At 35.3% G+C, this 13,321-nt stretch overlaps 1 protein-coding gene and 1 long non-coding RNA gene across 2 annotated transcripts in view; one reads left to right on the top strand and one right to left on the bottom strand.

Annotated features, from left to right (window-relative positions):
* Positions 1-13,312, top strand: part of LOC107672569 (retinoic acid receptor RXR-alpha-B-like) — a 66,840-nt gene extending 53,528 nt beyond the window's left edge. Inside the window, exons 7-11 of the mRNA XM_016465814.1 lie at positions 6,882-7,011; positions 8,428-8,560; positions 10,353-10,444; positions 11,455-11,560; positions 12,339-13,312. Of these exons, the coding sequence (XP_016321300.1) occupies positions 6,882-7,011; positions 8,428-8,560; positions 10,353-10,444; positions 11,455-11,560; positions 12,339-12,486 (609 nt within the window). The 3' untranslated portion in view covers positions 12,487-13,312. The remainder of the gene's footprint in view (positions 1-6,881; positions 7,012-8,427; positions 8,561-10,352; positions 10,445-11,454; positions 11,561-12,338) is intronic.
* Positions 1,327-2,103, bottom strand: LOC107672571 (uncharacterized). The gene is made up of 3 exons (XR_001632328.1): positions 2,000-2,103; positions 1,613-1,690; positions 1,327-1,347 (listed from the first exon to the last, which is right to left on the bottom strand). It is a non-coding gene; the product is annotated as an uncharacterized LOC107672571 (long non-coding RNA).
* Positions 13,313-13,321: the final 9 nt, after the last annotated feature.

The raw sequence follows: 13,321 nt of genomic DNA, 5'->3' as shown, positions 1-13,321 counted from the left end.
CCATTTTTCAGGATTATTTTAATGAATAGAACGATCCAAAGATCAGCATTTATCTGAAATAAAAAGGTTTTGTAAGATTATACACTATACCATTCAAAAGCTTGGAGTCAGATTATTTATTTATTTATTTTTATTTATTTTGTTTGTGAAAGAACTTATAGAAATTTATACTTTTATTTAGCAAGGATGCTTTTAATTGATCAAAAACGATGATTAAGACATTTATAATGTTACAAAAGATTTCTATTTCAGATAAATGCTGTTCTTCTGAACTTTCTATTTATCAAAGAAACCTGAAAAAATTCTACTCAGCTGTTTTCAACATAATAATAACAATAATAGTTTTCTGAGCAGCAAATCAAAATATTAGAATGATTACTGAAGGATCATGTGACCGGAGTAATGATACTAAACGTTCAGCTTTGATCGCAGGAATAAATTACATTTTAAAATATATTCAATTTTAATATTAGCTATTCTTAATATTAACTTCTTGTTTATTGAATTTTGTTGCCCTGACTCTTAGTAAAGCCTGCCACAGACTAGGCTAAATGCTAACTAATCTGTTCATATAATCGCTCTAAATGCGTGTGTGTGTGTGTGTCTCCAATAAAGTCTGTGCATATAATAGGCCTACTTAAAAATCTATATTTGATGCTATACAGTAATAATAATCTAATTTTGATTAATAATGAAAACTCAATCTTGATGTGCATAAGACACTAATAAAAACATTTGGGGCTTCAGCCCCCTTAGCCCACCCCTAGCTCCACCCCTGTTAGACTCCCAGGGAATGAATAACTTAATAAATGTGTACTTTAAATACAATGTAACTTGCTTTGGATAAAAGCATCTTGCAAATGCATAAATGTAAATGCAACGTAAAACAAAATGTATTTTGTGTTACCTAATTCTGCATTTCTGTAAAATGGACAGCTGGGTTCTTCTGAACTTTCTATTCATCAAAGAAACCTGAAAAAATTCTACTCAGCTGTTTTCAACATAATAATAACAATAATAGTTTTCTGAGCAGCAAATCAAAATATTAGAATGATTACTGAAGGATCATGTGACCGGAGTAATGATACTAAACGTTCAGCTTTGATCGCAGGAATAAATTACATTTTAAAATATATTCAAATACAAAACAGTTATCTTAAATTGTAAAAATATTTCAAAATTGTACTGTTTTTGCTGTACTTTGGATCAAATAATTGCAGGCTTGGTGAACAGAAGAGACTTTAAAAACATTGAAAAATCTTACTGTTCAAAAGTAAAATGGACAGCTGGCTGTATGATGATTCTGCCTCTCATAGTCAGGATCGTGTTTTTGCTTGGAGAAATCTCCTGTAACAGACAGAGTCACAACATCATTTTGTGTTACTGTAGTTTGATCAGAAAAAAAATGTCGTACAGTAACAGAATTTACATTTTAATAAAATAAACATTTTTAACATTGATTTATCAGCAAAACATGCTATATTAATATATTGCTAGCATGTTCCTCTCTTTAAAAAGTCAACCTGTTCTGTGAGTTAGTGGAGAACAGCAGCTAGAGGCTAATTTGGCTAATTTAGTAACATTAACGTTAGTAAAGTTGATGGAAGCTCACCTGTTGTTAGCACCGCTACAACGGCAATCACAGGAAAAGACTCCAATACACCTCCGATGCAGACGACATGACCACAAACTTGAAAATAAAATACAAAAGATGTTCTTAACCGTGGTGTTTCTTAACTCAGTTTTCCTCAGCAACGTTAGGTTGTTAGCTCGCTGTTTCGTGTTAACGTTACGTCTGTCACTGAATTTAGGGACCGTCTCTAAAGTTACATACGACATTGGTACACACTTTCTGACTCAAACAGCATTTGAAGAGAATTAGCAAATAAAGAGGCAGAGTTAGTTGCGATAAAGAGGCAGAGTAGAGAAGATAACTTACTATGCTTCTCTTTGTTCAACTAAGTTAGTTAACTTCGGCTAAATTACATTATTAACTTACCAGTTGATGTTATCATCGATACTATGGCATTCACAAGAAGAGGATCTAAAATACACCTCCGACGTTGCAGACTACATCCAGACTAAAAGTCTGAAAATAACAAACAAAAGAAGTAACGTTAGAAAATACTGTTTAAAATCTCCACTGAAACCTATGAATGAAACTGTGATGTTGCCTAATGCACTTTACCTCAGTATTTCACGTTAATTCGCTGTTAAGGTTAAATAACAACTCACCAGAGGAGCTAACTTGCATTAAAGGGCAGCAGAACGTACAAACGTGTTTCTCAGTTTAACTAAGGTTTATTTCGAGCAATATAGGTGACCTTAACTTACTCACCAGTCGATGTTATCAGCCTTTTGGCGGCATTCCTTAATTTTTTTTTAAATCAGAACTCACAGGATTGTTTTGTCATGTTTATTTGTATAAAAAGTTCTTACGTCGATTTCCTGAACCTGTTCTGCACGTTGTACAGACGTCCAAAAAAAACTCCTAGTCAGACGTTCAAATTTTGAACTGCATTTCTACGTCCAAGGGACGTCGTAGTCAGACGTCCAGATACCACCGGATTTGCACGTCGATTAGACGTACAGATACGGTCCTGGACCGACCGACGCAATATAGACATGATCTGCACGTCGGGCCGACGTCTCATGTTTGTTGGGATTATGCGCTCTCGACATTTGTCATTAAGATCACGCTGTAGAAACCGCTTAAAATTAAGTATAAAGAAGAGACATGTTTAAGATGTGTGTGCTGCAACCAGATTTCATAATCGGTTAGGATTTTAAAACTCCTGTAGTGTGAGCCCGGCTTAAGGTTTAATAAGGTTTATTTCGACTAATATAGGTAACCTTAACTTACTCACCAGTCGATGTTATCAGCCTTTTGGCGGCATTCCGGCCGTTAGTCAGAAAAAAAGGCTCCAACTCCCGACATGAAAAATGACACGATGAATAATGTCAGTTTGCTGTTAATAATTAAGTGCAAATATCTTAAAATATCGCAGTTTTGCATAAAACAGAAATAATATACTAACCTTTTTGTCCAGTTAACGGTGTTTCTCTTTTGTCCTTTTATGGCCACTTCAACCAAACAGTCAAAAAAGAAATCTCCCTTGCCATTGGTCAGTTTTTCGCGGGCAAGTTCACTACTGTAAATTGATTTACAGTAGTGAGGAAATACAGTAGTGACCGTATGTTTTCCCATAATCCTTTGCTGTTTACAGTAAAATACTGTATACACATTTTACAGTATATTACTGTACATATTACAGTAAAATACTGTTCAAATTACAAAAATTACAGTGCGGGTCAAAAAAGCAATCCAAATTTCAGCGATTGCATTTAATATAAATTTGAACTATAATACATTTTCATTTAATTGCAATTAACAAGCACTTAAGTGTCCAAAAGCATTGCATGCGTTTCACACTTAATTATATTGTTTTGAATTATATTATTTCTGTACAGAGTGCTCTGACATTTCAGGCTGCTGGTTCATGAGTGCTTGTTCTGATTGATTCTGGGCTGGAGAGTTTGGATTACTTGAGCAGAAGGAAAGACTTAAAGGAGTTAAACTGAAAATAAAAATATTCCACTGGGGGCAAATGACAGGAATGATTTCCACAAGACTTCCCACAAGATATCTGTTCATTTTCCACTCACATCATTGAGTTTGACAGCTGAGTTTCTCTTGGTGATATCTATGCTGAATGCAAATAGCATAAAGTAACATGTCACATAGTGAAATCAATAATACAACTCAAAACCAGAGTTTGCAAATACATTTTGTCCTTAATTCTCCTTATGTGTGTGCTGCAACCAGATTTCATAATCGGTTAGGATTTTAAAACTCCTGTAGTGTGAGCCCGGCTTAAGGTTTAATAAGGTTTATTTCGACTAATATAGGTAACCTTAACTTACTCACCAGTCGATGTTATCAGCCTTTTGGCGGCATTCCGGCCGTTAGTCAGAAAAAAAGGCTCCAACTCCCGACATGAAAAATGACACGATGAATAATGTCAGTTTGCTGTTAATAATTAAGTGCAAATATCTTAAAATATCGCAGTTTTGCATAAAACAGAAATAATATACTAACCTTTTTGTCCAGTTAACGGTGTTTCTCTTTTGTCCTTTTATGGCCACTTCAACCAAACAGTCAAAAAAGAAATCTCCCTTGCCATTGGTCAGTTTTTCGCGGGCAAGTTCACTACTGTAAATTGATTTACAGTAGTGAGGAAATACAGTAGTGACCGTATGTTTTCCCATAATCCTTTGCTGTTTACAGTAAAATACTGTATACACATTTTACAGTATATTACTGTACATATTACAGTAAAATACTGTTCAAATTACAAAAATTACAGTGCGGGTCAAAAAAGCAATCCAAATTTCAGCGATTGCATTTAATATAAATTTGAACTATAATACATTTTCATTTAATTGCAATTAACAAGCACTTAAGTGTCCAAAAGCATTGCATGCGTTTCACACTTAATTATATTGTTTTGAATTATATTATTTCTGTACAGAGTGCTCTGACATTTCAGGCTGCTGGTTCATGAGTGCTTGTTCTGATTGATTCTGGGCTGGAGAGTTTGGATTACTTGAGCAGAAGGAAAGACTTAAAGGAGTTAAACTGAAAATAAAAATATTCCACTGGGGGCAAATGACAGGAATGATTTCCACAAGACTTCCCACAAGATATCTGTTCATTTTCCACTCACATCATTGAGTTTGACAGCTGAGTTTCTCTTGGTGATATCTATGCTGAATGCAAATAGCATAAAGTAACATGTCACATAGTGAAATCAATAATACAACTCAAAACCAGAGTTTGCAAATACATTTTGTCCTTATTCCAGCACTGTCTGTTATTGTACTCTCATTAAACGTTTTATATGTCCAAAAGCATATATTTATGTAGAAATACACTATTTCAAAAGTCTGTGGTTGTTAAGATTTTTTAAAGTTTTTTTTGAAAGAACTCTCTTATGCTAATCAAGGCTGCATTTGTTTGATTAAAAAACAGTAAAAATATGAATATTGTGAAATATTGTTATTTACAATTCAAAATAACTTTTTATATGAATTTTGTTCCTGTGATGTCAAAGTTGTGTCAAAGTCATTTTAATGCATCCTTGCAGAATGAAAGTATTAATTAAATAAAAAAAGAAGGGAAAAAAACACCTTTCTGAACCCAAACTTTTGAACAGTAGTATATAAATGCCAATATAGTATGTTAACCCATACAATATCTTACCCATCCACACAAGTTGTTACATTTTACTGAAAATTACATTTACATTACATTTAGACATTTAGCAGACACTTTTATCCAAAGTGACTTACAATTGAGGACAATGGAAGCAATCAACAAAAGAGCAATAATATGCAAGTGCTATAACAAGTCTCAGTTAGCTTAATGCAGTACACATAGCATTTTTTTAAATCATATAATAAATAAAAAGAAAACAGATAGAATAGAAAAAGAATAGAGCAAGCTAGTGTTAGAGGCCTTTTGTCTCTTTATTTGCTTTTGTTAATTGTAAAATAAATAAAAAATAAAACAAATAGATAGAATACAAAATTATTAGAGAAGCAAGTGTTAGTTTTATTTTTTTAAAGAAAACAAGCAGCTAGTAAATAGAGTGCAAGTCTAAAAGGGGCAAGTTTTTACATTTTTTTTATATAAAGAATAGAATTAGAATAGAGAGTGCTAGAGTTAGAGGGTCAAATATAGATGGAAGAGATGTGTTAGTCATTTCTTGAAGATGGCTAAGGACTCAGTTGCTCGAATTGGGCAGGTCATTCCACCAGGAGGGAACAGGCTGCTCGGATTGAGTTGGGCAGGTCATTCCACCAGGAGGGAACATTTAATTTAAAAGTCCATGAAAGTGATTTTGTGCCTCTTTGGGATGGCTCAATAAAGTGACATTCACTTGCAGAACGCAAACTTTTATAGGGCACATAAGTCTGAAGTAATTAATTTAGGTAAAGGGGTGCAGAGCCAGTGGTGGTTTTGTAGGCAAACATTAATGCCTTGAATTTTATGCGAGCACCTATGGTAGCCAGTGCAAATTGATAAACAGAGGTGTGACGTGCATTCTTTTCGGCTCGTTAAAAATTAATCTTGCTGCCGCTTTCTGTATTAATTGTAAAGGTTTGATAGAACTGGCTGGAAGACCTGCCAAGAGAGCATTGCAATAGTCCAGCCTGGACAGAACAAGAGCTTGAACAAGGAGTTGTGAAGCATGTTCCGAAAGAAAGGGCCTGATCTTCTTGATGTTGAATAAGGCACCCCAGTAGTTAGATGTTGTGACTTGGACACCTCACCTCTCCAAGATATCTTGAAGGACCTATTTGAGAGATAAGACTCAAACCATTACAAATTATTAAATGACAATGAATTACTTTTAATTTATTTAGAATATTGTGTAAAGTAAAACATTAAGTACCACCTTTGTCTGAGAATTTTCTCCTAAAATTTCAAAGGAGAAATTAAAATAGAAATGAAGATGCATGTATAGAGCTATGAATGAAATTAATATGGATAGCATCATTTAGTCTAATTTGATGAGAAATGTTTTGAAAATGAGTTTTTCCTGCATATGCTGGTATCTTGGCCCTTTGAGACATTGCCGAGATCCTTTCTGAAGCTACGAGATTACTAGGGGTATTTTCCAAGGAGACAATCTGAGATTGAGGAGACAAAAGCAAAAGTTTGCTCCTCATTGTTGTCTAGGAGAAACAACTGACAAAAGAGAACTGACAAAAGAGAACTCATTTGTGTTTTTTTCTTTCTGTGTGTATCCAAGTAAGCTATACTGCCATAGAGTTCACCTTTCTCTCTCTCTCTCTCTTTCTCTCTCTCTTTCCAGCCTAATGACCCTGTAACAAACATCTGCCAAGCAGCTGACAAGCAGCTCTTTACCTTAGTGGAGTGGGCCAAGCGGATACCTCACTTTTCTGATCTCCCACTGGACGATCAAGTCATCCTCCTGCGAGCAGGTGCGTCAGTAAATAAACACAAACCGCTTTTGTTTGAGTCCTGCAGACATTGACCTGACGTGACCTGTGTGCTGTATATTTAGTCTTCCAGCTATGGAGTTACATCTGAAAACAGCATCAGCTAATGAATTGAGTATGTTTACAGTTATGTGACATTACAGTCTATTCCAGAAGCATTTTTATTTTGATTCAGAGATACATTTGATCCAGCCTCGGGCCACAGCATCGATTAAAGAAGGAATTCCATCTCATCTTGGAGTGAGAGTCCTTATTCTGTTAAGGATGATGGCTTCAATATAGACGGAGGGAGAATAAGAGGCTGGATTGTTCTCGCCGCTCACATGTTGCATTTATTTCATTGGGCTGTAGGTTGCCTGAGGACAATAAAACTCTATTTAGTGCGCTTTATTCAGAGCCTCAGAAATGGGATCACACCGTATGAAACTGTGACAATGTATTAAAAAACTTGAAATGTCCTCAATAAAACTCAATATCGTTTAAGAACATGCAACTTAAAGGGATAGTTTACCCAAAAATTAAAATTCTGTCATTAATTACTCACCCTCATGTCGTTCTAAACCCGTAAGACCTCCGTTCATCTTCGGAACACAAATTAAGATATTTTTGATGAATTCTGAGAGCTCTCTGACCCTCCCATAGACAGCAATGTAATTACCACGATCAAGGTCCAGAAATGTAGCAAGGAGATCGGTAAAATAATCTATGTGACATCATGGGTTCAACCGTCATTTTACGAAGCTACGAGAATACTTTTTGTACGCAAAGAAAACAAAAATAACGACTTTATTCAACAATTCGTCTCCTCCGCGTCACCCTGGTACCATTTTGGAGAGTATCCACTGAACGTAAACAGCGTATGCTATTCTGTGTCAGCTGCGTCACGCGGATACTTTTTCTACGTTGTTTACACTTTGATTTGAATGAAAACAACGTATCCACGTGACGCAGCTGACACAGAATAGCATACGCTGTTTGCATACAAAAAGTATTCTTGTAGCTTCATAAACTTACGGTTGAACCCCTGATGTCACATGGATTATTTTACCGATCTCCTTGCTACGTTTCTGGACCTTGATCGTCGTAATTACATTGCTGTCTATGGAAGGGTCAGAGAGCTCTCAGAATTCATCAAAAATATCTTAATTTGTGTTCCGAAGATGAACGGAGGTCTTACAGGTTTAGAACGACATGAGGGTGAGTAATTAACGACAGAATTTTCATTTTTGGGTGAACTAACCCTTTAAGTTGATATTGAGCTATAAGAGTAAACACGTACAACAGACAAAGCCACCACATATACACAAACAGATAGAAATAGCTGTGTTGCTCTCTTTCCTGTTACCTTTGTTTGTTTGGTTATTAGTGTGCTTTTGTGCTCCTGTCCTCTGTTGCTAGGGTGGAATGAACTCCTGATCGCCTCTTTTTCGCATCGTTCCATAGCTGTGAAAGATGGGATATTATTAGCAACAGGCCTTCACGTCCACAGAAACAGCGCACATACTGCCGGTGTGGGAGCCATCTTTGACAGGTTAGTAAACGTCCGAGGTTTCAGAGAAAAAGCCTGAACCTGTACAATTTCTGAAGAATGTCTTGGCTGTTCTTTTTACTATAATGAGAGTAAATGGGCAGAGGGACTGTCAATGTTACAAATGAAAAAAATAAAAAATAAGTATATGGTTTATACCATTATATACCTAAGTAAAAATCTGAAGTAAAAATCCCATTCATTTTCTTCCTAGGCGAACTGATTTTTAACGATAACTTATAAACTGTTAAAGACAGACTGTATGTGAGCTACGAGATTGTTAATCGATAACATATGCTTTTCTTGAAGCCATTAGCTGGTTTTATTTCAACATATCTTTTAAATAATCGTGTTTAACAGCAGAATTCCCATTGTAAAACTATACATTTCCCATGATTTTGTAGAGAAATCCAGCAATCAGAAAACTGAAACAAGCAAATCGTGCCAACGAGCTCTTTAGAGGCTGCCCTCCTTCATGAAGCACTGCAAATTACATATTAGAGTCAATCTTCCTATGCATATTTTGCAATAAACATTAAATATTTTTATACAGTTTTTGAAACAAAAGTTTTATTTATCTGCCTTTTTTAATTTGAACGTCATTCTCAATGCTTCATGGGATTGTATTTCTTTCCCACATTAAAGCCATTAAGTACACAGTCTTGTACCTTTGTTCTTTTGTCAGCTTTTCAAAAAGCTTTTCTTTGAATCAACGTTTGTTATATTGTGATTTACCTCTTAGCTGGTTGGTTTGGTTCATGCCTTCTAACTCTTTAACAAAGACTTTTTAAAAATCCATATGGGAACAATTAATGGGAAAAGTACCGTTGAAAAAGTGGGCGTTGTTGCACTCTATATTCCAAATCATCTGAAGCCGTATGATAGTTTTGTGTGAGGGACAGTCCAAAATGTAAGCCTATATTCACTAAAAATTTCAAATCAAATATGGTGCCATTAGACTGAATGTAACTTTCTGCCTTTTCCACACACAAAACTATCATAGGGCTTCATAAGACGCGGATTATAGCGTATGAGTGTTATTAACAAATTTTATGATACTTTTACTTCTTTGTCATTTTTGGAGTTTGATAACTCCAGTCCCCATTCACTTTAATAATATGGAAAAAGAGCAGCCACAACATTCTCCTAATCATCTCCTTTTGTGTTCCATGGAAAAGTAAAAAGTCATACAGGTTTGGAATAACATGAGGGTGAGTAAATGATGACCAGATTTTCATTTTGGGTGAACTATCCCTTTAAATTCAATGACAGCATTCAGTTTATGCAGGGTATGGTCTTGTGATCTTCTAAGAGACCCTTCAGGGTCCTCATGGCACACCCTGTGGAAGATTTGTGACAGCCGTAGGTCATGCACACATTAATTTTTGAAAATAACCTCTATATTGATATTAGACGCTGCATCATGAAAGTGTCCTCCACATCTTACTTTTGATTGATGCCATTTTTACATTAAGCCGTATGGCAGTTTTATGTAGCGCTGTGATAATGTTTCACTGGCAGCGTGAGATATGCTGGTGTCCTCACTAATGAAATATATGCTGCCCGGTCCATCTGCAGTAGAGATGAATGTGTCTTATAAGACATAATGACTTTGATTTTCATGGCGATATGAAAACTAAATATATAAGGTGGAGTGATGACTCACTGGGCCTGTTTAATAAGTTACAGAACATTTCCCTGCATTTTTAAGGGTACATTGGAGAAAATGAATTTGCGATTAATCAGACTGGCCGTGCTGCCTGTGAGCGTAAAGATTTGTGTCCCTTTTTTACAGAGTGCTGACAGAGCTTGTGTCAAAGATGAGAGACATGCAAATGGACAAGACTGAACTTGGATGCCTGCGGGCCATTGTTCTGTTCAATCCAGGTATTGTAATGTATATTTAGACAAACGCATGTGCACACAGCACTCTTATACAAGTATGTTTAAAATACCACTTCAGTTTGATCAACCTACCTTGCTATTTGTTTTGGCAAATTCCTAAAAAAAAATGTGTTGGAATAAAGCCAGAAAGACTAAATGAGATTCCTGTGATTATAACCCTTAGTATAGCTACAGTGAGCTTATAGAAAGCAGTATATACTGGGTACTGCATACTTTTCTAAAAAAAAAAAAAAAGTAAGTAATGCAACGTTGTGACAACATTGTTGTCATGCGACCTCTATGTTCATCCCCAAACAATAAAAATAGTTGAGTCAAATAATGAGTCTAAAAAGTTAAAATAAAAAAAAGATCCAATGCTGTGGACATATAGTATGGCCAGCATCCTCTATTTAGATGTACAGTAATGTGAAGAACATTCTTAGATAGCGATGCACTTTATTTTGGATTTCTGAAATAGCTTTATCTACAGCCTAAAGTTATTGATTCAGCCTTGAAGTTATTGATTAAACTAGCAAAACCCATCAACCAAAAGACATGTTTACACAGCACTCAAATGTACACTACTGTTCAAAGGTTTGGGGGTCGATTTATTAATGCTTTTGAAAAGTCTTTTATGCTCACCAAGTATGCATTAAAGGCTGTAATATTGTAAATGGTCTATGCTGAATTTGTGCTATTAATGTTGAAAACAGTAAACCATGATTAACAATGATAGGATTTTCAGGGTTCTTATGATATATCTACATTTTACTGACCCCAAACTTTTGAACTGTAGTGCAGCATCAAATAAAGTGGCCCAAAATGACACCTTAACATTACCTTGTTTGTTTGTTTGTTTTGGTAATTGTTGCTGTGTATCAGACCAAGTGTGTATATAAGGATTTACCTACAGATTCTTATGAAACGTATTCATAAAGCTGAGTGTGTAAATACCACTTTATCTTGAGTAGTTCACAATAAATTGTGGTTTTTGTGTTTTTGTCAACTCTTAGATTCAAAAGGACTGTCTAATCCATCAGAGGTGGAGGCTTTAAGGGAAAGAGTGTATGCATCTCTAGAGGCCTACTGTAAACACAAATACCCCGATCAGCCTGGGAGGTACACACACAAACACACATCTCTCACATTTATGTATGCTTAATTTTTTCGCTTGTATATAAAAATGAAAGTAATGGCACAAAACAAAAAGAATGCTACAGAGATTTAACAGAGGGACTGGATTCAGAGTGAACATGAGCTATTCTTCACTTTCATTTAAAGTCAGCAACATTTGCGATCCATTTTCTTGCATATAAAGTCAATTTTACTTAAATACATTTTTTATTTAATCTCTTTTACACTACCGTTCAGAAGTGTTTGTTTTTTGAAAAAAAGTGGTCATTAAAGCTGCATTTATTTGATCTAAATACATAAAAAACAGTAATACTGTGAAATATTATTACAATTTAAGATAACTGAACATATTTTAAAATATAATTTATTCTTGTATTGCAAAGCTTAATTTTCAGGAGCCGTCAGTTTTCAGTGTTAAATGATTCTTCAGAAATCATTCTTATATGTGGATTTGCTGCTCAAAAAAAAACATTTTATGGAAACTTTGATACCTTATTCCAAATTCCTTTGTTTGCAGAAAGTTCAAAAGAACGTTTTTTATTTGAAACAGAAATCTTCTGTAACATTATAAATGTGTTTACTGTCACTTTTGATCAATTTCATGCATCCTTGCTGAATAAAGTATTACTTTAAAAAAAAAACAACAACCTTACTGACCCCAAACTTTTTCAATGGTATGTTATTTAAAAAATAAAAATAAGAAAACAGTTGAAGTATTACACTGTGCTCATCCAAACATTGACATCCACTGTTTCACGGACAGATTTGCCAAGCTGTTACTGCGTCTGCCTGCCCTGCGCTCCATCGGTCTGAAATGTCTTGAACATCTCTTCTTTTTCAAGTTAATCGGAGACACACCCATCGACACTTTCCTAATGGAAATGCTGGAAGCGCCACACCAAATGACATAAGGGAATGATTTCTTTTCATCTCTGCCTCTCTGACAGAGGGTGCAACTCATGTACAAAACGCTACAGGAGGCCACAGGACACATCTCTGATCTCACAGGAGAGGACCGAGTAATTCTACCTTGGCGTTTCATCAGAAACATTGTGCAATCCACAAAATACTGTGTAATGGTCCATTACGGAATACCACGCAGGATGGATTTAGTGAGTTTTTTTCCTGGTTTGCATGCATGTTTGGGAAGTCTCATGGAGATTTTGGTTTCTCATTTCTTCTGCCTTACAGAGGTCTACCTCTGCTTTCTTTTGAGTACAGAGCCAAACCGCTTCATCTCTGAACTCACAATCATTTTGCTGTGAATATTCAGATTTCATGAGAGGAAACAAAATACCTCGGATGCACTTCTTCATGCAGCTGTCCTCAAAAAACACATCACTGTATCTGCCACTGGAAGTTTTTGCTCAAACTGTGCAGTTAACAGAACCACAGTAACATTTTTCCCCCAAGCACTTAGAACTTGCTTCTTTTAAGCGGTATTGTAATACATCAGGATTCTGAAAGTCCATCTTCATGAGGAAGAAACTGCATGCAGTTTGGCTTTAATTCCTTTTCTTTTTGGAAGATAAATGGGCCTATGAATAACAGAATGGTCTAAAAATAATGAAAAGCAGGTGTACTCCTGGCTGAACTCACGCTGGATGAAAATACAACGATTCATTGTTAGAACTGTGTAAAAAATACTGAAGATTTTTCCTGATGTTTTGCATCTAAAATTCAGCATAAATATGTATTAAGTATTTCCAAAGATTTTCAATAATGTTATATATATATATATATATA

The sequence above is a fragment of the Sinocyclocheilus anshuiensis genome, unplaced genomic scaffold, assembly GCF_001515605.1.
Source record: "Sinocyclocheilus anshuiensis isolate Anshui unplaced genomic scaffold, SAMN03320099.WGS_v1.1 scaffold176, whole genome shotgun sequence".
NCBI lineage: Eukaryota > Metazoa > Chordata > Actinopteri > Cypriniformes > Cyprinidae > Sinocyclocheilus > Sinocyclocheilus anshuiensis.
The sequence above is the reverse complement of the archived record's forward strand: the minus strand, read 5'-3'. Positions and strand labels throughout refer to the sequence as shown.